This window comes from Bos indicus, chromosome 2 (genome assembly GCF_029378745.1).
Source record: "Bos indicus isolate NIAB-ARS_2022 breed Sahiwal x Tharparkar chromosome 2, NIAB-ARS_B.indTharparkar_mat_pri_1.0, whole genome shotgun sequence".
NCBI lineage: Eukaryota > Metazoa > Chordata > Mammalia > Artiodactyla > Bovidae > Bos > Bos indicus.
The window spans coordinates 102,782,515-102,806,272 of record NC_091761.1 but is presented as its reverse complement, the minus strand read 5'-3'; the positions used below and the strand labels follow the sequence as shown (position 1 = coordinate 102,806,272).

General features: G+C 40.8%; 1 protein-coding gene across 1 annotated transcript in view; it reads left to right on the top strand.

Moving 5' to 3' along the window:
* Positions 1 to 1,367: 1,367 nt before the first annotated feature.
* The window catches only part of BARD1 (BRCA1 associated RING domain 1), a 92,682-nt gene continuing 70,291 nt past the window's right edge, over positions 1,368 to 23,758 (top strand). The window contains exons 1-3 of the mRNA XM_070771756.1: positions 1,368 to 1,645; positions 15,300 to 15,356; positions 20,327 to 20,475. Of these exons, the coding sequence (XP_070627857.1) occupies positions 1,503 to 1,645; positions 15,300 to 15,356; positions 20,327 to 20,475 (349 nt within the window). The 5' untranslated portion in view covers positions 1,368 to 1,502. The remainder of the gene's footprint in view (positions 1,646 to 15,299; positions 15,357 to 20,326; positions 20,476 to 23,758) is intronic.

Below are 23,758 nucleotides of genomic sequence, written 5' to 3'. Positions count from 1 at the left end.
CAATGTGGGAGACCTGGGTCCGATTCCTGGGTTGGGAAGATCCCCTGGGGGAGGGCCTGGCTACCCACTCCAGTATTCTTGCCTGGAGAATCCTATGGACAGAGGAGCCTGGTGGGCTACAATCCATGGGGATGCAAAGAGTCAGACAGGACTGAGTGACTAAGCACATAATTTATATATATTCAAATGTGTGTATATTTATATATATAATATGTGCTTAGTTTCTCATGCTATCATAGGTCAGTTAAAATCTTCAGTTTTCTCCTTCCAGTTCTACTAACCATGGGTTTATTTGGGAATGTTTTAGACAGTTGCAGTGTAAAGATTGAAGGGGACTTGGGGGGACACGGGGGAATCAGCTAGAAGGTGATGGGGAAAATCTAGGCTAAAATGATACAACTGGACCTGTTGTGAAGACAGAAATGGTAAAATTTGGGAGTAAGTTGGGGGGAAAAATGCAAAGATTTGGCAGTGGAGTGGATGGGGGCGGGGTGAAGGGGTGAGTAGTAGTTAGTGTCTGTGTATATCTAAGTGAAGTTGCTTAGTCGTATGCAACTCTGTGCAATCCCATGGACCGTAGCCTAACAGGCTCCTCTGTCCGTGGAATTTTCCAGGCAAGAGTACTGGAGTGGGTAGCTATTTCCTTCTCTAGGGGATCTTCCTGACCCGGAATTCGAACCCAGGTCTCTCGCATTGCGGGTGGACGCTTTACCCTCTGAACCACCGCTAAGCCCCTCTGTATGTACGGCGATCACAGATAAGCCTGGGGTGGGGGTGGAAGAGGAAGTAGGGAAAGAAAAAAAAGATACTTTCTTAGGAATCAAGAGTGGCATCTTCAGTGTCACAGCAAAGCTTTCCCAAACAAAGCAACTGTCGAAATAGCGCTCCTTATAGGGCTTCCCTGGTGGCTCAGACGGTAAAGAATTCGCCTGCCAATGAGGAGACCCAGGTTCCATCCCTGGGTCCGGAAGATCCCCTGGAGGAGGGCATGGCAACCCACTCCAGTTATCTTGCCTGATAAATTCCATGGACAGAGGAGCCTGGCGGGCTACAGTCCACGGGGGTTGCAAAGAGTTAGATACGACTGAGCGAGTAACATAGATAATACTTAAAACTTCTCGGCTTGTGACTTTCCATTGATTAAATTCAGTTAAAGTTCCTTAGAATCTTCTCAGTTTTTTTGCATTTATACCTCCTGATGGCCTGTGGCCCCGCCCCCTTTCCCGCCACACAAGGGTCCTGCGGCGGCCGCTCCCCCTGCTTAGGCCCCGCCCCACCAGCTAGCGTGCCCTGGCTTTTGGCGCGTTTCGGCCTTGCTCCGCCCACCCCGCGCGCCCCGCCCACCCGCGCGCCCCGCCCCCTAGGCGTCCCTCTGGCCCAGACGTAGGAACTGCTTGGGCTTGGGTCGAGGAGTCAGGTCTCCGGTGTCCGGTGTCTCGGAGGCTGCCCGAGTTCTTTCAGCCTTCTGCCTTCGGAGGAGCCTACCCCGCGAGGCCGGGGCGATGCAGGGGAACCGGCAGCCGAGGGTCCGCTCCGGGAACCAGCCTCATCCCGCGCCCGCCATGAAGCCGGCCGGTCGCGGGGCCTGGGCCCACAGCCGCGCCGCGCTTGACCGGCTGGAGAAGCTGCTGCGCTGCTCACGCTGGTAAAGACCGACTCTCGAGGGGGCTTGCCGGGAGGGCCGCGGCGCGGCCAGGGGTCTCCTCAAGCCTCCGATTTCCTCCTTTCATTCCCGCTCCCCTTCCCGCCCCCTATTTGGGCGGGCGAGTATGTTAATACCTGCCCAGGGATCTGGCCTGCTGCAGTTTAGGGGGTCGCAAAGAGTTCCACGTGACTTAACGACTGAACAGCAACAGGGATCTGGTGTTCGTTCTCCCCAGTCTGGCCCCCATTCAATCCTTTCCGGGCGACTTTCTGCCTTTCAGTTGCACCAAACACCATCTAAGATGGTAGTTTTTGAACTTTAGCGGGCAAAAGAGTCTAGAGGTGTGGCTAAAGAGGAGGATCCCAGTTCCCGCCTCCAGAGTTTGAATCTGTTGGGCTGAGGCATCTGCACTGGTCACCTTGCCCCTGGTTCTTGTGTCCAGGTTAATTTCAGAACCTTAGTCCCAGGGCTGTAATGTTTGAAGAGGCCCGCTAAATATAAAGCAGCAGTCACTTTGCTGAACTGGCTCCTTTGATGAGTTCTCCGCCGCAGCCTTATTTGGGGAGGGGGAGTTTTGGGTACCCTTGTTGGGAATTGACTGGAAGATGCCAGTGTAATGGACACTGCCAATTGCGCATTCAATTCCACATTTCCTTGGTTTGATCAAAGACTGTGTGGCTTGGGATTCCAGCTCCTAGAGATGCTGTGTGTTATTAACTTTTGCTTGTTTTCCTTCATACTGTTAGACACCATGGGAATCCTTTCATTTCAAGGTTTTCATTCCATCATTTTTATGACTGGTACTCCTTGCTTCTCCTTTTCCTGTAGCTTCTCCTAATATAGAGGTCAAGAAGGTTTATAAAACCAGAAAAGGGTTTATGTCACTTTTCCTGCTCAAAAATCATTTATTGAGCCCCTGCTGCGTGCACAGCTCAGCATTTCTGCATCACTATCACTCTGGCAACTTTTCTCTCTGCTTGTGACTGTTCTGTCATATTTCTTTTTTGGACTTTGTTTTCTCACTGTGATTTCCAACTTGGAGAACTTAGTTGTACAGAAAGCATAAGTAATATAGCAACTTTTTCAAACTGAAAGGACTTAACTGTCAGTTTTGTACTTACATTTTGTTTTACAAAAACTTTAAAACGTGATGAAATGACATCGTGACACTCTAGAAAAGTGGCATGTTTGTATATGAAGACATTCTGATTGTGTGTATTTTCCCATAGCTCACAGGTCATCCATCTGAGAATAAAAAATTTCAAACAAACCGGCTCTGCCGGCTGTTAAAACAGAAGCAACTGTAGTCACACCTTTAAAAGTCAATGAAAGTTAGACATTCAGATGGTACATTTCAGTATGGAAGGCGCGAGTGTAGCAGCATGTTGCTTCACTAGACAGAGTTCCAACTGTTGGGGTGGCCATTGTGGTGATTATCATAGAACAAGTGATTGACAGTAGTTGCCTTTTTTTTTTTTTTTTGGCTACATTCGGTCTTAGTCGCTTCATGTGGGACCTTTTTCTTTTTTCGTTTTGTTATGGGAGATCTTTCCTTGGTGGCACATGGGGTCAGTAGTTGAGTCACTTGTGGGCTTAGTTGCTGCAAAACTTGTGGGATCTTAGCTACCCAACCAGGGATGGAACCACATTCCCTGCATTGCAAGGCAGATGCTTAACCACTGGACATCAGGAAAGTCCTACAAGTGTCTTATAAAAATACAAAAATACAGTCTGCTTGCTGAATGGTTTGGGAGGAAGGTGGACAAAAGAGGTAATCTATAGGAATAATCTATTGGTTGTCCTGAAATCTAATAAAGCCAGTTTTAGTTTTGTACCCTACCATTATTTTTCCAGTTTTACTAAAGTGAGCAAACAATAAGAGCCAAAAAAGACTGAAAGTAGACATCAGTAACTAGGTCCAGACTTTTAATACAACTCATTCTGCATGGTTAATAATATTTAACTCCAGTGATTGAAAACACAAAATTAATATGTGAACGACTGATGGATTAACTAAATCTTAGCTATTCCTTTTGTGCTTATTTTAACATAGGGCTCTGCAAACTCTCTAAGGGTCATATGGTATATATTTAAGGCTTTGCTGGCCACACACTGTTCTTTTGTTTTTTACAACCCTTAAAAACATAAATTCTTAGCTCAAAGGCTGTACAAAAACAGGCTTGATTTGGTGCATAGGCAATAGTTTGCAAAACTATTTTAAAACATCTTAAGGTTAAAAAATCCTTTTTGATGGAAAATTTAGTGTCAAATGGGGTTTAGAGTTTAGAAATGATTGATGTTCCTCTTCCTGTCACTGCACATTTGACATTGTCTGTCTTGCCTGGAAAATCCCATGGATGGAGGAGCCCGGTAGGCTGCAGTCTATGGGGTCGCTAAGAGTAGACACAACTGAGCGACTTCACTTTCACTTTTCAATTTTCTGCATTGGAGAAGGAAATGGCAACCCACTCCGGTGTTCTTGCCTGGAGAATCCCAGGGACGGAGGAGCTTGGTGGGCTGCTGTCTATGGGGTCGCACAGAGTCGGACATGACTGAAGCAACTTAGCAGTAGCAGTAGCAGTGGCGAGTAAAGTATGGGAGAAAACCAGCCCAGTCTTCCCACTTAATGCTTTGCCTAGTGGCTGTATCATAGCTTGAAAGGAGCAACTCAGGATGCCCTGTTTCTTGCTTTTGCTAGGCATCATTCAAAACAAAGTCACATTATCTGCAATTGTATGTCAGTATGTCCTTTTTATAGAGCTTCACAGTTTTGCTCAGTGGGCTAGTGATTACCCCAATTACCCTCACATTCAGCTTGCAGCTGTTATCCATCTCCCGTTCCCAGCTGTCACCTGTCCTGTGTAGAACATTATCTCTTTTGGAGAACCGGCATTACTGGTGGGTGAGGGTGGATTGGCTACATTGCAGGGCATCCTTTCTTGACCTTTAACATGAGTATGACTTCAAGGCAAAGCTGATGAAATTGTTCAAGAGGCCAGATGTGACATTTGTGTTAAGTGCCTGCCTCGAAACCAAATAGTAGCTATGTAAAGATTTGGAAAAATGCAACAGGAAGACTGTCATTTGAGGGGCTGACAGAAAGCATGAGAATAATGTGTTCCTAAAGAAAGCAGGAATTAGGAAATGTAGTGTGAAAGCCCAGGTGTCATTTGACACTATTTTGTGAGTTAAAATAATAAGATACCTCTTGATATAGTTTATTGGTGGGGGTTGGAGTTTAGCATCTACCACAATTTTAACTTGGAATTCTAGTGACTTTTAAAAAAATTGAAGTGTAGTTGATTTACAGCGTAGTGTTAGTGTCTGGTGTACAGCAAAGTGATTCAGTTATCATATATGCACATTTTTTTCATATTTTCCATTATGGTTTATTACCATAAACCATTGATATTGAATATTCTCTGTGTTGTACTGTAGATCCTTAATCTAATGATTTTTTTAAATCAACTTTTAGTAAAAAGTAAAAATGTAGTTTCGTGTTTTTTAAGATAGGCGATTTTATTTTTCTAAATTACCTCTGGTCATTTTACTAATAGTAAAGGTGATTGACATTGTTTTGAAGTTGCATAGCTTAGTGGTTAAGAGAATGGATTTTGGATCCTGGCTTCAAATCCTGGCTCAGCGATTTTGGACAAATTATTTCATCTTTATATGTTTCCTTTTCTTCATCTGTGAGATGAGTTAGTAGTTTTTACTTTGTAAGTTTGTTAAGGAAATTAAATGAGTTAATATTTATAAGGTACTCAGAGCAGTGTGTGTTCTGTTTGAATTGCTATACTGATGCTTGTAAAATAAAGGATAGAATTCCCGATGCCAGCATCAGGAATTTGTCTTTCTTCATTAGTTCTGATTGTTCAGAGGCGTTTTTACAGGCCATTGATCCTTTGTTGGGATGATTCTTGCCTTCATAGTTAGGACAATGAGCAACTGCTGAGGCACTACCTGTGTGTTCTGACGCCCTGAGGCTTTCCACCCTCAAGGAGGGTATCTTGAGCTGTAAGAGGTGAAATGTGTTACCCTAACACACAATCACATCTGAAGTGACTTACCTTACCTTACCTTACCTTACCTAACACACAATCCAGGGTAAATTAGGGGATGCAGAAATGAGTACTTGTGTGGGGCTAATGGAGGAAAGCTTCCTGGGCTTTTGAATTGGGTTTAGATAGATTTTTATAGGTGGAGCGGATAGAAGATTATAGCAAATGAAAATATGCTGAAAAGTAAATAGAATATCAAGGGAGTGAGTCAGGTGGGCAGAGTTAAGACAAGGTCAGATCCTAGATTAGAAGCATTGTTACTCCCTAAGGAGAGCAGCCTGTGTAACTTTCCCTGAACTCTGGCCTCCTCATAAGTAAAATGAGGGAAAGGGATGACTTGATTTTTCAAACTCTTTTCTGTTCTCAGATTCTGGAATTATTAGCATGTTTTGGATACAAAATATCATTTAAAACTTTTTAGTTAAGTTGGATATACACATAGAAAAAGGCACAAACCATTGTACCATGTCCTCCAAATTGTGGGATTTATTTACTTCTGTGGTATTTTGATTTCTTTGATTGGCACTTTTCTCTTTCAGTTATACTACACATTTCATACGGGTAGGTTCACATTTGCAGCCACAGTGTTGGACATATAGTTTCTAAGTGTTTGTTAAATTAAGATATTAAAGCATCTAGGTTAAGATTACATTGCAGGTGGAAGTACCGGAAGACCTGGTTAGTCCATTTGAAATGCCAGGAATCCTCCATAGGTTCCTGGGGGATAATTACCCATAATAAACAGTGACTAAGGCTTCATCATCACATCTGGTCCCATCATTTCATGGCAAATAGATGGGGAAACAATGGAAGACAAGGACAGACTTTATTTTCTTGGGCACCCAAATCACTGCAGATGGTGACTGCACTTACGAAATTAAAAGATGCTTGCTCCTTGGAAGAAAAGCTGTGACAAACTTAGACAGCATGTTAAAAAGCAGAGACATTACTTTGCTGACAAAGGTCTGTATAGTCAAAGCTATGGTTTTTCCAGTGGTCATGTACAGATGTGAGAGTTGGACCATAAGGAAGGCTGAAAGCTGAAGAATTGATGCTTTTGAATTGTGGTGCTGGAGAAGACTCTTGAGAGTCCCTTGGACTGCAGGGAGATCAAACCAGTCAATCCTAAAGGAAGTCAGTCCTGAATATTCATTGGGAGGACTGATGCTGAAGCTCCAATACTTTGGCCATCTGATCCAAAGAGCTCAATCATTGGAAAAGACCCTGATGCTGGGAAAGATTGAGGGCAGAAGGAGAAGAGGACAACAGAGTATAAGATGGTTGGATGGCATAACAGACTCGATGGACATGGGTTTGAGGGAGTTGGTGATGGACAGGGAAGCCTGGCGTGCTGCAGTCCCAGGAGGTTGCAAAGAGCTGGACAGGAGTTAGCAACTGAACAAAACAACAACAACAAGGCTTCAGGGCAGATGTAAAGGTGCAGGTCTTCCCCCTAGGGATTTAGAGCTAGAACCAGGACATGCACAGTCCTGTAACAGGCTACACAGACCTGGTGTTATATAGGGCTGCTGAGGAAACTTACCAGACACATTGAGCACCTTTTAGTTACTGACCTCTGTAGCAGAGGAGATGGTCTTGCAAGTAAAGTTACTGTTATGCAGGTCTGGGCCTGAGGAGTTTCAGGCTCAGAGTGCAAATTTGAAAGTTACCAGCAAATACATGGCAATTGAAAACATACTCCTGGAAGTAAGTGGGAAAGAGGGTATAAAAATGTCGACTTAAAAAATAGTCACAACCTAGAATTTGAGAGTTTTGTTTTATTCGGTGGGAATTTTTAGGACTTCAAGCACAGGACAAGCACAGGAGACGGCAGGTCAGGTAACCCTGAGAGAATTGCTTGGGGGCTGGGAGGAGTCAGTTTACACAGAAGTTTGCAACAAAAGGCGGGTAGTCTGAATATTAGAAGTATTTTTGTGAATTAAAACCAGATATCTCAGGTTAAGGAATTTAGCACTTTTCTATGTATGGGAAGATGCAAGTCTGGGCTCACTGAAGTCTTTCCTTTCAGAGGCATCTCAGCTATTTGGGGCCAGTAGCCTCTGGGCTCGCTGTAGGGAGTGGCTGCAGGCTACTGACTGCTGGGTTGGAGGTATTGTTTTCCTTCCTGGTTGCCCTTCAGGCTCAGACATTCAGGGTTGAAATCGCTGATGACTGTGATTCTTGTTTACTGATGTGGCAGGAATAGTTCATCTATCAAAGGTGAATGCCTGTGTCTAAGCCTTGAAACTCAGTATTTAAACATCAAGTAGGGGAAAGAAGTGAAGTGAAGTGAAGTCGCTCAGTCGTGTCCGACTCTTTGCAACCCCACGGACTGTAGCCTACCAGGCTCCTCTGTCCATGGGATTTTCTAGGCAAGAATACTGGGGTTGCCATTTCCTTCTCCAGGAGATCTTCCCGACCCAGGAATTGAATCTGGGTCTCCCGCATTATAGGCAGATGCTTTACCGTCTGAGCCACCTGGTAGGGGAAGTGATACTTTACGAACAGGAGTATCAGCAGTTTTAGATACTGTTTTGTTTTGATAGGAAGGGAATATATGGGAAGACAAAATAACTGAAACTATTTGAGTTGGATATACATGATATTCTCTGTGGCTTATCTGTCTCATAATAGTAGATTCTATTCTGTTAAGACATTATGGTATAGAATTCTATTAACCCCTTTGATGTTTGACTCATTGATTTATTCAATATTTATTGACACTAAATAATTAGATATGCAGATGACACACACTTATGGCAGAAAGTTAAGAACTGAAGAGTCTCTTGATGAAAGTGAAAGAGGAGAGTGAAAAAGTTGGCTTGAAGCTCAGCATTCAGTAAACAAAGATCATGGCATCCGGTCCCATCACTTCATGGCAAATAGATGGTGAAACAATGGAAACTGTTGGGGGGAGAGACTTTATTTTGGGGGGCTCCAGAATCACTGTAGATGGTGACTGGAGCCATGAAATTAAAAGATGCTTGCTCCTTGGAAGAAAAGTTAAGACCAACCTAGACAGCATATTAAAAAGCAGAGACATTACTTTGCCAGCAAAGGTCTATCTAGTCAAAGCTGTGGTTTTTCCAGTAGTCATATATGGATGTGACAGTTGGACTGTAAAGAAAGCTGAGTGCTGAAGAATTGATGCTTTTGAACTGTGGTGTTGGAGAAGACTCTTGAGAGTCCCTTGGACTGCAAGGAGATCCAATCTGTCCATGTCCATCCTAAAGGAAATCAGTCCTGAATATTCATTGGAAGGACTGATGTTGAAGCTGAAACTCCAATACTTTGGCCACCTGATGCGAAGAACTGACTCATTTGAAAAGACCTTGATGCTGGGAAAGATTGAAGGCGGGAGAAGGGGACAACAGAGGATGAGATGGTTGGGTGGTATCACCAACTCAGTGGACATGAGTGTGAGTAAGCTCCGGGAGTTGGTGATGGACCCGGAGGTCTGGTGTGCTATAGTCCATGGGGCCACAAAGAGTCGGACACAACTGAGCAACTGAACTGAATAATTAGACACAAATTATTATTTTTCCCTGTGATTTACTTGAATCTGACATACAGAATAACTGTGCAAAGTAATATGCTTTCCTGTCATTGTCCATATTCCTTTATTTGCTAACAATTTTATTTTTTCCCCTTAAGAAAAAAACCCAGATTGTTTAATTAACTTGGTGAGCCTCTGCATTTTGGTAAGTGTGTTGGTCCACGCTTAAAAATAGCATGGGGATTTTCTGAAATGCATGAGCACTGTAGTAGCTGTCTAAATCAGCTAAATCAGGTCCAGCTCTTTTGTGACCCCATTGACTGTAGCCCTCCAGGCTCCTCTGTCCATGAAATTTCCCAGGCAAGAATGCTGGAGTAGGTTGCTATTTTCTCCTCCAGGGCATCTTCCGGACCCAGGGATTGAACCCAAGTCTCCTACTTGTCAGGCGGATTCTTTACCACTGAGCCACCAGGGAAGCCCAGTAGCTATCTTGCCTAATACTAAATAGCAGTTGATATCTCATGGAAATTTAGGGACCATTTCAGTTTAGAAATAGGTCTGCCTCAGTATTGTGATCGCAACTGAATTTACTTTCTTTTTCTTCTTTGCAAAGAAAATTTTCTGTCAGTAAGACCTTAAAAAAAAAAAAGTCTGTTTTCCCTACTTATTTCTTCACTTAGTTATAATCCTCTGATTACAGGTCTTTCTAAATCAACTACATGTAAAGTAACAAAAGTATGATGGCAGATGGAAAAAAGTAAAGTAGCTGAATTTTCAAGGTGCAGAAATCCTGTTACCATGCAAATGTATTTTCTTATTCCTCTGGACTTTTTCCCCTGTGTATCAGACAAAATACAGGGTGAGGATAAAATAGAATTGCTAATATAAATGCATTTTTGTATGTAGTCTTCTGCTTGATTCATTCACTAAGGATTTATTGAAATCACATAGCACCATGCTAGGTAGGTAATGGTGTGCTGGGGAGCTCAGAAAAAATGAAAGTCAAGATTTCTTGTCCGTAGGACTATGATCTATTTGGAGACTTAAAAAAAAAAAAAAAAAAAGGAAGATAAAATATAGAATACTTAGTTTTCAGCATTGGTTTCCAGAGCCCCCGCTTGATGCCACGTGTGGAACTTTAGAATATTTTGTACTTAAGACACATGTTAACTTGGCTTATAAAGCTACCTAACTAGATTAGTAAGCCACTGGTGACTCAGATGGTAAAGCGTCTGCCTACAATGTGGGAGACCCGGGTTCAATCCTTGGGTCGGGAAGATCTCCTGGAGAAGGAAATGGCAACCCACTCCAGTATTCTTGCCTGGAAAATCCCATGGACGGAGGAGCCTGATGGGCTACAAGTCCAAGGGGTCGCAGAGTCGGACATGACTGAGGGACTTCACTTTCACTAGGAAGGAGTATAATGCAGTCAGCTTTGTGTCCTGTGCGTGTCTGCTGCGGGGTCCAGATTCTGCAGAAGAGAATGGTATGGAAACAAAATTCCAAGTGTTTCTATGCTTCTTTGTTTAGTGTCACTTTTATTCTGTCATCCTGGAGAGTATTTGGAAAATGTGTTGGAAGAGGAAGAACTGTTGATATATTCTAGACTGGGGACAGTCTGAGCAGTCCTGGGCTTGGCATTGGACTTAAGGTGTTGGAGAAATGTTAACAGACACTGACAGGGGTGATAAAAGCAGTTTTTGCTTTGGAGTAACCAAATTGTGAAGCACTGTTTAAAATTGGGTTTTAAAACCTGAAAGTAATACATGTATATGCCAAAGAATTAAAATAACACAGTATACAGTCATTCAATATTTGTTAAATGAATGACAAGTAAGTCTGAACCTTCTTCAAGGACCCACTGTGATCAATTACTTGTGTGTCCCTTAAGTGGTTCTCTATTTGTATAAGCACTTTGTACCCCAGATGAGAGGAAACCAATGATCAGGTAGATGTATCATGATTTATTTAACCATTTCCTTGGTAGAAATTTAGTTTCCAGTCTTGTGTTATGTAAACACAAGACTTCGCCTAGCGTGAATGTCCTTGTCCATGAGTCTTTACATTTAAAACTTTTAAATTGAAATTATGCCTGAACACGGTTGACAAAATCAGTGGGACAAAGACTGTACTACTGTAATGAAACATTCTTTTGCCTCATTCCTATTACCTTTGAGTTCTGTACTCTAGGTACAGCCTCTTTCATCTCTTAATTCTTTTAACTTCCACATGACCAAATGTGTTTCTATTGCTAGTTCTAGATTTTTTTTTTCTGTTTTGGACATTATTTGTTAATTCCCTAACTTCCTACTCTGAAAGATGACTTTTCTGATTACAGTGATCAACTTTCTACTGTGGAAGATGACTGGATATCGTATTCAAAGTACAAAATAATTTTTAGTCATTCACTGTGAAGACCTAATGTCCATTGTCTCCCTTGAGATGACTTATGCTATTCTGAATTCTTTAAAAAAATATGTATGTATATATATCTAATATTTTATCTTAGTCTCTGGAAGCTTTTGGTGTCTTATTTAGATAGATATCTTTACTATTTTGAAGTTTCAGTTTTGGAAGCATCTGAGATTATCTGAAAAATAAATTTCTGGCAGTAGAATAGTTGAGTTAAAGTTTGGCACATTTAAAATTTTGATAGGTATCGTCTGGTTGTAATAAGGATTCTTTTATTCCAGAGCATCTTCTCAGCGAAGCTCTAGACATTTGAGAAAGTCTCACTTTTGACAGAAATCAGTGTCACCCTCTGTGTAGCGAATCTATTGTTTGAGCTCTTCCATTAGAATTCTTTTGAACTACTCCCAGCTTTGGCTGTAACACTCCTCTCCCTGCTCCTTGCCCTAACTCATACATGCATGTACTTTTCATTCACTCTCCCAGTGTCTTTTCTCATTTATTAATAGCAATAAAAAATATTTTCAAGGTCATTAATTAAAATAATTATTATAGTTGACCAGTTATTCATAGTACTAGATTCATTGCTAATTGCACAGTAGTATCTTGTTGCTAGGGTAAAGGGTAAGAACTGTAGATCAAGAAATTCAGAGTCATTTTAGGCAGGAAATTTAAGTTTATAAATAGAATCAAGTGATTGAGTCAAGTATTGGCAGAGAGAGCCAGAAGGCTGTGGGCTGCATCCTGAGGGTACACCTCCATTGAGAAATAGGAAAAGAAGCAGCTAAGGAAGTATTGAACTCAGCAAATTAAGAAAATTAAAACTCAGGGAAGGTTTCAGGAAAGAAGGTGAAGTTGATGTTATTTCACAGGAATGTTGGGAAGAATGAGGACCAAAACATGTTTTGGTGAGCAGTGTGAACAGTGATGGGAGTTAAAGCTAGGAAGAAAAGGCAGATTAGCTAAGGGGTCCCCGACCTCCAGGATCTAATGCCTGATGATCAGATATGCAGCTGATGTAATAATAATAGAAATAAAATGCACAATAAATGTAATGCTCTTGAATCATCCCCAAACCCCACCCACTCCCCGACTAGTGCATGGAAAAATTGCCCTCCACAAAACTAGTCCCTGGTGCTGTAAAGGGTTGGGGACTCCTGGATTTGCTGGTGAAAGTGAAAGTGGGAGTGAAATCACTCAGTCGTGTCCAACTCTTTGCGACCCCATGGACTGTAGCCTACTAGGCTTCTCCGTCCGTGGGATTCTCCAGGCAAGAATACTGGAGTGGGTTACCATTTCCTTCTCCAGGGGATCTTCCAGACCTAGGGATCAAACCCGGGTCTCCCACATTGGAGGCAGACGCTTTAACCTCTGAGCCACCAGGGAAGCCAGGGAAGGATTTGCTGGTCAGATTCTTTATTTAAGATCTTATACAAGAAAGGGAAGAGGTAGGGCGGAAGGTAGAGTGGAGGGTGGGGTCTAAAGGGTTTTTTTTTTTTAATGTTGCAGGAGAGATTAACTTTGCATGTTTAGATGCAGCTAGAAGATGGCAATGGCACCCCACTCCAGTACTTCTGCCTAGAAAATCCCATGGATGGAGGAGCCTGGTAGGCTGCAGTCCATGGGGTCTCGAAGAGTCCGACACAACTGAGCAACTTCACTTTCACTTTTCACTTTCATGTATTGGAGAAGGAAATGGCAACCCACTCCAGTGTTCTTGCCTGGAGAATCCCAGGGACAGGGGAGCCTGGTGGGCTGCCATCTATGGGGTCGCACAGAGTCAGACACGACTGAAGCGACTTAGCAGCAGCAGCAGCAGCAGCAGATGAAAGGTGGCTATAGTCATGTGAATAGACTCTTTTAGAAATCAGAGAAGATATGGGATCCAAGGACAACTCTGAACCTGGAGGGTGGGGAAGTAGGAATAAATCTGGTGGCTTCAGTAAGCTTAATGGGATTTAGAGCTTGGGCATTGCTTTAATAGTCTATTCATTTGTTTACTCACAGAACATCTACATCATTTTGGTAGAGGTACAACTACCTGATGAGTTTTAGAGACAAGTTTGTATATATTTCTGTCTTTTTATAGTGGTTATTCAGAGCCTGAGTGCCGGCATAGAAAGAGCTGACTGGGGGGCCTGTCTAGCATTGTAGATCGGCATTCTTGAGTGTCTGAGAGGTTAGTAGAATTAGGGTGATGATGCTGAAGCATGTAAAACTCTGTGGCCTGGGTTGGTAGGGAATCCAAGCAGCTAATACTGAATGGAAGTCTCTCCAGATGGAGAGCAATCTGAATGTGGAGGTTTGGTCAGGGTGAAAGAGAAGGGGGATATTATGATAAGAGGACTTTTGGTCACACCACTTTTGATATCTCAGAAGCAGAGCTTGTAATGAAGTAGAGTTTAACACACTTATTCGGAGATCAGAGGTTAGGTTTTGTAGCTCAAATAATGAACAGAAATTATAGGACTAGCATGAGCATTGCAGCAGAGATCTTCTGAATTGCCAGAAGTTGCTGGCACAAGTCATATTTTTATCACTATGTTCTATGTAGTGTGATAGAGGAATCAGATATTCTGAGTTTTTAAAAAGTGATGGGTTTTATAATGTCAGTGAGCACCATTTTTCAATATCTTGAGAATAACATTGTGGGTGTGCTCTGTTTTTAGCACTCTTGCTGAAAACTCAATTTCACTTTAATGTTCATATCTATTAAAATGTGCAGTGTGATGCATCTGATCTTTCAAGAAATGTAGAAAACTATTTTTATTGATATGTGAGATGTGTGCAGAGATAATTGGATAATAATGATGTAAATACCTAAAGGTCCTAGGGTTAGTGTAATAAACCAAAAAAAGTTCATTTTTAAAAAGCTTTACTTCTGTTTTTTCTTGCCACATTACGCCCTCTGACTTTAATGACTTGATCTGTGTTTATTAGTTAAGTAGCTTTACCTTCTTAGGATTATCAAACTTAGCAGGTGTTTTTTGATGGACAATGCTGGGGATACTTAATTTTCTGCAGACTGCCAACCTGATGATTCCTATTCCCAGTTGCTTTAAAGAATAAAACAATTTCCTGTAAATAGAAAGAATAGCTGCAATTCTGAAAAGACATCTGTAAAAAATAGATGTCTACTTGACAACAACTGGAAAGCAATTTTTTTTTTGTTAATGGGAAACCATAAATTTTTATGGTCAAGGGGACCAGATGCCCTATTTTCTATGACAGTCTTGGTTTCCACCTGCTATTCTATCCAGTTATCACTACCCTTTACTCTCAGAAGTATTTTCATTTGGACAGTTCACTGTATAGTCATTCTATTTGTGAGTCTCATTTTGAGATTTATGGTCTACACTTTGAATCATGAATTGAAAGAAGTGGCCAGTGGTTGGTTTTACTTGAAAGAGATACTGAGCAAAGTTGCTTCTTTCTATGATTTCACAGCATATGCATTATAAAAAGTGTTACAGTTTGTCCTGAGTTTGGTAGTTGCTATTTGAATTCAGCAGATGTGTGATGATACAATATTTAATCAGGGAGTTACAGCCTTTCAAATGAATATGACCTTAATATCTTATGTTTTGAGAAACAAGTACAGTAGTGTTGGGTCTTGGACTTGTGAAATGTTGGGTAAAAAATGTTTAACAGTGACCTAAGTCTTGATTATTTTTCTTTCTTCAAACAGCACTAATATTCTGAGGGAGCCTGTGTGCTTAGGCGGATGTGAGCATATCTTCTGTAGGTAAGTAATGATGGCTTATGATAGATAGACACACACATTTAATGTAAGTGTATTTTTTACTAAGGTAATAGTCACGTGACCATGTTGATACTGGTATTATTTTCTGTTGTATAATTCTCATGGACTGCAAAATGACTTACTGTACATTATCTCCTTTTGATCCTTTTATCTGTCTTAATTTACAAATCAGAAGCTAAAAGGTCAAAGAGGATAACTTATTGACAGGTACAAAGCTTAGAAAATAGCTTTACTAAGTTTGGGGAGAAAATTAATTACTGTATAATTCAAATATGCCTCTCTTACTCTTCCAGTTAGTTTTGAATCTAGGCCTCTGCAAACTGTGAAACCTAAGTTCTTATCATTTACTGTATTAGTTTCTGAAGGCTGCCATAACAGGGTGCCAAAACCCGGGTGACTTTGAGAACAACAGAAATTTATTGTCTCACAGTTATGGAGGCTAGAAGTCTGATAGCGAGGTGTTAGTGAGGTTGGTCCCTTCTGAGGGAGGTAAGGGAGTATCTGTATCATGCCTCTCGCCTACCTTCTGGTAGAAAATCTTTGGTTTCTGGCAATGATCCTTTTAGAGATACATCACTCTGCTGTTAGCCTGCAAGTTCACACGGCAGTCTCCCGTGTGTGCCTTTTGTTGTTGTTGAGTCACCAAGTCGTGTCCGACTCGACAATTTCATGGATTGCAGTAGGCTAGGCCTCCCTGTCCCTCACCTTTTCCCAGAGTTTGCCCAAGTTCATGCCCATTACATTGGTGATGCCATCCAGCCATCTCATCTTCTGTCGCCCTCTTCTCCTTCCACCTTCAATTTTTCCCAGCATCAGAGTCTTTTCCAATGAGTGGGCTGTCCACATCAGGTGGCCAGAGTAGCCTATTTGTGTCTAAATGTCCACTTTTTATAAGACTAAGAATACTGGTTATATTGGATTAGAGTGCTCACCCTAATGATCTCATCTACCCTAGATCATTTACGAAGACCTTGTTTCCAGATAAGATCACAGGTCCTGGGGTTTAAGACTTAAGCATCTTTATGTGGGGGGACACAATTCAAGCCATAACAGTTGCTATGAAATTATATCCACTAAAACCCTGGCTGAGAGGTTAGAGATTTTCATCTCATCTTATTTCTTATTCAAGAGGAAATCAATTAAAGGAGTGAATGTCTTGGTTTAATTGTCTGTGAGACAGGCTTAATATAGCCTCCTTTGAATCAACCTTTTAATTATTTCAAGTTACGACTGTGATTATCTGGCATGAGCAAACTGTGATATGAAGTTTAAGCACATATGAAAGTAATTTACCATGTGACTTGGGTGCGCTGGGGACTGTGGGAGGCGGCTATGGTTAGGGTCTGGATTTTGTTTCTATGTAGAAACATAGGTCTGCTCCATGGGGCACATCCAGCAGGAGGATGGAGTAGGAAAGAGTATCTCTTGCCTACCTGATAACTCCATTTGGATGATGAAGTGGGATTCCAGGCTTGGTATGTTGAGAGCAGATCTGTTGCTCGTTCTTGTCTTTACCCTGTTCCTGCCTCGGTAATCTTCATAGCAGTCAACAGTGCCATTGGAATAAATGGTACCAAAGTTGCTCAAAGCAGAAACCAGTAGGCACGCCTGGCTGCTATTTTTCTTGCTTATCCCATATCATAAAGTTCTCAGTTTCACCTGAAAATGTACCCTAAGTCTTTCATTTTCCCACTTTTCTATTTCCTGTTTATGCTTTTGTCCAAGCCACCATCAAATGATCTCTCCCTGGCCTATTGTAAAAACGCTCAGAACTGGTCCCCTTCTCCATTTTCTACATTCTTGTGATTGATCTTTTGAAAATCTGAATCACATTCATATCATTAAAATATGATAACCTCTCTTAAAATCCTTCAGTGGTTTCCTTTTATAATCAGAATATTCTGCTGGGGTCCACAAGACTCTGCACAGGGCAGAGTCTCTGACTGCCTCTCGGACCACACTGTTCAGCCACCTTCTCCTTTTGGTTCGTTAAACATGTCAAAATCACTCCTGCCCCAGGACTTTTGCACTCACAGATTTTTCCATCTGAACTGCACTTCTGCCAGATTTTTGTGAGGCTAGATTTTCATCAGTTGTATTTCAGCTCAAGTATTACCTCCTCCAAAAGGCCTCCCATAATGCCTGTCTAAAATTTGTCTGCTCCCTGCCTCCACTCTGGAATAAGCAGATTTATTTCATTTCAGGATTGTACTCACTGTATATAATAGATCAGTTACACATCTAGAGCATAACAAACCTGAAATTGTATGTAGAGCATGTGTATATGTGTGTGTTCATACCTTTAATTGGATTCTGAAGGGATCTGTATGTAAGACACCTGTTTGTCTGTGTTCCATACCTCTAATTGGATTCTGAAGGGATCTGTGATTTAAAACAACCAATGAAAGATTAAGAGAGGCATGAGAACTATCTTAAAAGAGAAAATGGTCGTCTGTATGTGAACAGAAGAAAGAACTGATTCAGTGTAGTTTTGATTCATTTTCATTATATGTTGCCAAGAATTAGGGTAGCTGTTTGTGTTTCTTGAAGATATTAAAGCTGTTGACCAGTGCTGTAAATGCCATGTTTTGTTTTCATTTTGGGGCGCTGTGCTATGTGTGGAATCTCAGTTTCCTAACCAGGAATTGAACCTGGGCTGTGGCAGTGAATGCCTGGAATCCTAACCACTAGGCTACCAGGGAACTCTTGCCATGCAGATTTTTTAATTAATTAATTAATTTTAATTGGAGGTTAATTACAATATTGTGGTGGTTTTTGCCATGTATTGACATGAATCATCCATGGGTGTACATGTGTCCCCTGATCCTGAACCCCACTCCCTTCTCCCTCCCCACCCCATCCCTCTGGGTTGTCCCAAAGCACTGGCTTTGAGTGCCCTGCTTCATGCATCGAACTTGCACTGGTCAACTGTTTTACATATAGTAATATACATGTTTCAATGCTATTCTCAAGGCGTCCTACCCTCGCCTTCTCCGACTGCCATGAGATTTTAAAAGATGGCTTTAATATGTCGCAGTGCAGCTGAAGCCTTGGAGTCAAGGGAAGGTTGGCAGAACACAGGTCTTTATCTTACTGACACGTTCTGGCAGCTTCAGAATATCATACTTTCATGCCAGTCCCTGATAAAAGTAGTTCATGAACTCTCAGATGTAAGTCTTCAAGATATGTGGCAGGAGGACCCAGACATTTTGGGCTCAAACCACTTTGCATTCTTGAAAATTGAGCCCCTCAAAGAGCTTTTGTTTATGGGTGTGTGTTTTTCCCATGTAAAACTGAGACATTTAAACAATACTAATTCATTTAAAAATAACGATAATAAAAACATTGCATAGTAATATTAAAGAACCCTTTTTAAGGGAAAATAACTTTGGCAAACCAAAGAAAAAATGGCAAGGTGGCACTGTTTTTACGGTTTTGCAAATTTTTTTGTTTTGCTGAGTAGCTGGTGCTAAGTCGCTTCAGTCATGTCCAACTCTGTGCGACCCCATAGACGGCAGCCCACCAGGCTCCGCCGTCCCTGGGATTCTCCAGGCAAGAACACTGGAGTAGGTTGCCATTTCCTTCTCCAGTGCATGAAAGTGAAAAGTGAAAGTGAAGTTGCTCAGTCGTGTCCGACTCTTAGTGACCCCATGGACTGTAGCCCACCAGGCTCCTCCGTCCATGGGATTTTCCAGGCAAGAGTACTGGAGTGGGGTGCCATTTCCTTCTCCTTTGCTGAGTAGAAGACAGGTTAAATATTCTGAAGGGGGCTCCTGTGGGAGGAGTCCTCTGCCTGCAGACAACAGGGTCATAGGAAAAGGGGTGTGGTGTTTGGAGGAGATGTGGCTGTTATGGCTATTATTTCACCCCTTCCTGCTGCAGCCCATCTGGTGAAGCTAGAGAAGGTGCGGAAGGTTTTTTTTTGTTTTGTTTTTTTTCAGCTGTGCTGTACAGCTTGCAGAATCTCAGTTCCCCAACCAGGGACTGAACCTGCGCCCTGGCAGTGAATGCCTGGAATCCTAACCACTCGGCCACCAGGGAACTCCCACCATGCAGAGTAGACGGTTCTTGTTTCGGGATTCACAGATAGGTTTCAGGGGGGAGTTGTGAACAAAAGTTTGTGCACATCTTCATCGGAGTCATAAATGGTGGTGGTGTGTTGTGTTGTGTTTAGTTGCTCAGTCTTTGCAACCCCATGGACTGTAGCCTGCCAGGCTTCTCCATCCATGGGGATTCTTCAGGCAAGAATACTGGGGTGGGTTGCCATGCCCTCCTCCAGGGCATCTTCCCAACCCAGGGATCAAACCTGGGTTTCCCGCATTATAGGCGGATTCTTTACCATCTGAGCCACCAAGAAATTTAATAAAAGCCTTTCTAATTATGAGATTGTAACTCTTGGACAGATAATCTGAGGTCATTTAACTGAATCTACAGATTAAAAATACCTGAAAGAACCAAAATCTTTTCTCAAAAACTACTTTAAAAGCCTTTAGACTCTTGTACACAAATAAAAGAAAAAATACCTTTACCTTTGTCTTTGCAGTAATTTTGGGAATTTCTGTGAAGCACAGTGTTAGGTTTAGAATAGGCAAGGTTCTTATGCATGGCTTGTATGCATTAGGGACTAAATTTTTTTTTTTTTAATTTCCCTCTGTATTCTCTTTAGAAGCTATAGATTTATTTACAGGGAAAAGTTATGCAGACTCTTGTCTGACCAGGTATAGTCTCTTTGTAGCAAGTTACATAAGCGACTTTAGATGTGGATTGCATGATGTGTATGTTAGTGTGATATACTCTTTCAAAAACACTGTTTTAACTAATATTTCATGATGGACCAATGTTTATTAGAACAGCCTCTGCTTCATTTACTTCTGTTCATACTGTTTATTTTTTTGAATTTAGATCCTGCTGAATGTGTGTTGATATCTATATATTTTTTGATCCTTTTTAAGTAATTGTGTAAGTGACTGCATCGGAAGTGAATGTCCAGTGTGTTATACCCCAGCCTGGATACAAGATGTGAAGATAAACAGACAGCTGGACAGCATGATCCAGCTGTGTAGTAAGCTTCAGAATTTGCTGCACGACACTGATCTTTCAGGTAAGAAGGAAGTATCACTGTCTCTCTTAAATAACTGAGGTTCATATTGATTTTATAAATGTATAAAATATGAATGACTTATTTCAGATTTGAAGGTTTATAGTGTTATGAATCAAGAGGTGATAGGTACCTCAGAGATAATTAAGTCTGACTTATTTTATGGATGAGAAGCCAGGGTCCAGAGAAGTTAAATGATTTTGCCTGAAGTCTCGCATATAGTTAGTACCAGGAGCAGGAGAAATAAAGCCTGTTTCTTTGGATTGTCAGTTCAGAGATTTTTCCTCACCTACACTACCCACTTTTTCAGTTCAGTTCAGTCACTTAGTTGTGTCCGAGTCTTTGCCACCCCATGGACTGTAGCACTCCAGGCCTCCCTGTCCATCGCCAACTCCTGGAGTTTACTCAGACTCTTGTCCATGGAGTCAGTGATGCCATCCAACCATCTCATCCTCTGTCATCGCCTTCTCTTTCTGCCCGCTTTTTACTGTTACAATAATTTCTGTATAATATATATGGAGTAGTGATTTTTGTCCCTAGTAATAATGATTTTGTCCTTAAAACTCACTTAAATATCATTTCACAAGACAGAATGCAACCTTCTGTGTATCACTTTCCTACAGATTTATTAGATGTGCACATTTTGAAAGAGCAAAACCTAATATTCATTTTCTTTTCTATTTAAACAGAGGTTAATGTTTTTCAAAATTGTTCTTAGACTCTGTGTATTAACTATGTATCTTCCCATTGTGCTTTCTGCTGAGAGCTAATCAGCTGTGGAAAGAAAGTAAAGCATTTTGAATCTTCATAATCAGATACTGGAATTGGATTTTTATTGACCAGATAATACCATGTTAGCTTGTGTTTATGGGAGAACCTTTTCTTGACTGGTAGGATGCCATGAATGATTGATTAAGCTCATACAAAATGGTAGAATTTCTATTTTTTAAAATTTATGATCTTATTTTCCAACATGATATGTTATTTTCAGCTACTAAAGGTGAAGTTGTTTGGGCAAAATAAAGAAATAAGACAACTACTTTGAGTCTTACTGACCAGGTCCATATTTTTGAGAAGACTTTGAACTATAGTTTACCAAAGAAAAGTTTTCTTTATCTAGTTTTCTGATTATTGTATTAGATTCTATTCTTTCATGATAAAATGTGCTATGGTGATAAAGTTTTGCTTATTTTCAGATATAATTTTATATGCACATATATTTAAAAGTACTTACCTTTAAAAAATAGCATAAACCTATTTAAAGGCACAATGAGGAAAAGTTTTATTAGTTCCTCTGTGTTCTTTTCCTTTTTTATCAGAGGCAGTGCTGATAGTGTTTTACTTTATATTTAGAAAAGATGGGTGTATGATCTGCTCCCTCCCCATCCCTGTACCATTTATTAGGCAGGAATTCTTAATCAAGAGTCCACGCAACTTTAGCAGTGTTGAGGGTGGGGATTAGTGATTCTCTTAAGTGTGTGATATGAAAAATGTCATGTCTCTGTGAAAGTGGCTTGCATCAGGTTCTTAAAGATGTGTGGCCTTTTAGGAATGTTGGCCAGGCATTGAAATTTGGGTGCTATTTTGTTTGTGGCTGTCATGATGTTCTGATTTGATTCTTCTTCAGCTGCTGTATAGTCAGATATTAGCTTGCTAGGACTGCTGTAAAAAAGTCCCACAGACTGGATGGGTTAAACAATAGAAATTTACTGTCTCATAGTTCTGAAGGCTAGAAATCAAGGGGTGCATTAGTTTGGTTACTTTGAGGTCTGCAACGAAAAGATGAGTGCCAGGCTTCTCTCTTTGATTTGTAGAAGGCGATCATGTGTTCTCCATATATGCATGTTTGTGTCAGATTTCCCTTTTTTGTTTGATCATGGTTCATATTGCATTAGGGCCCCATCTTCCTCATCTTAACTAATTATATATACAATGACCCGGTTTCCAAATAAGGCCATGTTCTAAGGTAATGGGATTAGGACTTCAAACTGAATTTTGGGAGAGACACAGGTTAGCCCATAAAGAAGCGCTGTGATACCTCTGATGGTACTAATGAGGGAGCAGAATAACCTTCAGTGGGTCGCTTGTAGTCACTTCCGGCTCACTGAGGTCTGTGTGCCATGTGATGCCAAGAGGAATCGGGGCTCCTCAAGACATTTTACTATTAGTTAGTGATGTTTGAGTTATCAGTATGGTTTTCACATTTCATGGACCTTGGAATATTAAATGCCTTGATATTTCATCATTAAAAAAGAGATGTAGGAAAATTGCCAAGTAGAGAACAAGTTTTCGTGTGGAAGCTGAGGCCTTCTGGAATTCTGTTTTTCTCATATAAGAGCAGAAGTGGAGTGTGGGGAGTGAATTACAGTGATTCACTTTCAAAAGGCCATTTTGTGTTTATTTTCCTTATTATAATGAATGATGATTACGTTAGTCATCATCAGACTTCAGCTGTGCTGGCTTTAACATTTTACTTATTTTAAAATGAATTGAAATTTTACTGTTTACCTAACCTATAATCATAATTTTAGGATTTTTATTCTATAGATGAGGAAACTGAGGGCCTAGGTTATGCAGGATGGTCATATTGTCAGTATCTTGCCTATTGTTTTATCATTTAGCACCATACTTTTGTTAGAAGTGTGGGTAGTTTGTTGACTTGTGTTAGGAAAAAATTGGCAGTGTTAAGACTAATTCATATCCTAGAGACTAAACTTAATTAAAACAATATTAAAACAAATTCTTACATTTTGGTTTCAATAATCCATTTTATAATGGTAACATCTCTTTTGCTATATTTAGAGAAGATGAAATGTATCTAGAATATAAATATATTGAAGTGTAAATTTCTATCTGGATGTGTTATTTCCATGGTACAAAGTATTTTCTACTTCTTGTAAGTTGCATCATTATCACCTTTTCCTCTCAAGGTTTAGCCACCCAAAACAGATTTAGTCTTGAAGGGAATTGAGGTGGTTTCTTTTGGTATTTCCCTTTGTGTCTTTATAGTTTATTCCATATATTTTTTATCTAGTAAGTACGTCTAAAGCCAAAATATTATAAGGCAAACAAGATGACTATGTAAAGGGAGCTAACAGTTGGTGACAAATAATGGTTCATCCTCTTTGTAATGAGGAACTTGGAAAATAATATAAGATAAAGGTATTAGATTAAGTGATTCCTAAGTTCTAGCTCCAAAATCATATGGTTCTATTAAATGGTAATCTGTTGAATATGATTAAGTGGAATGGTTGGACATAGCCACATTTTCTCTATTTTTTTTTAA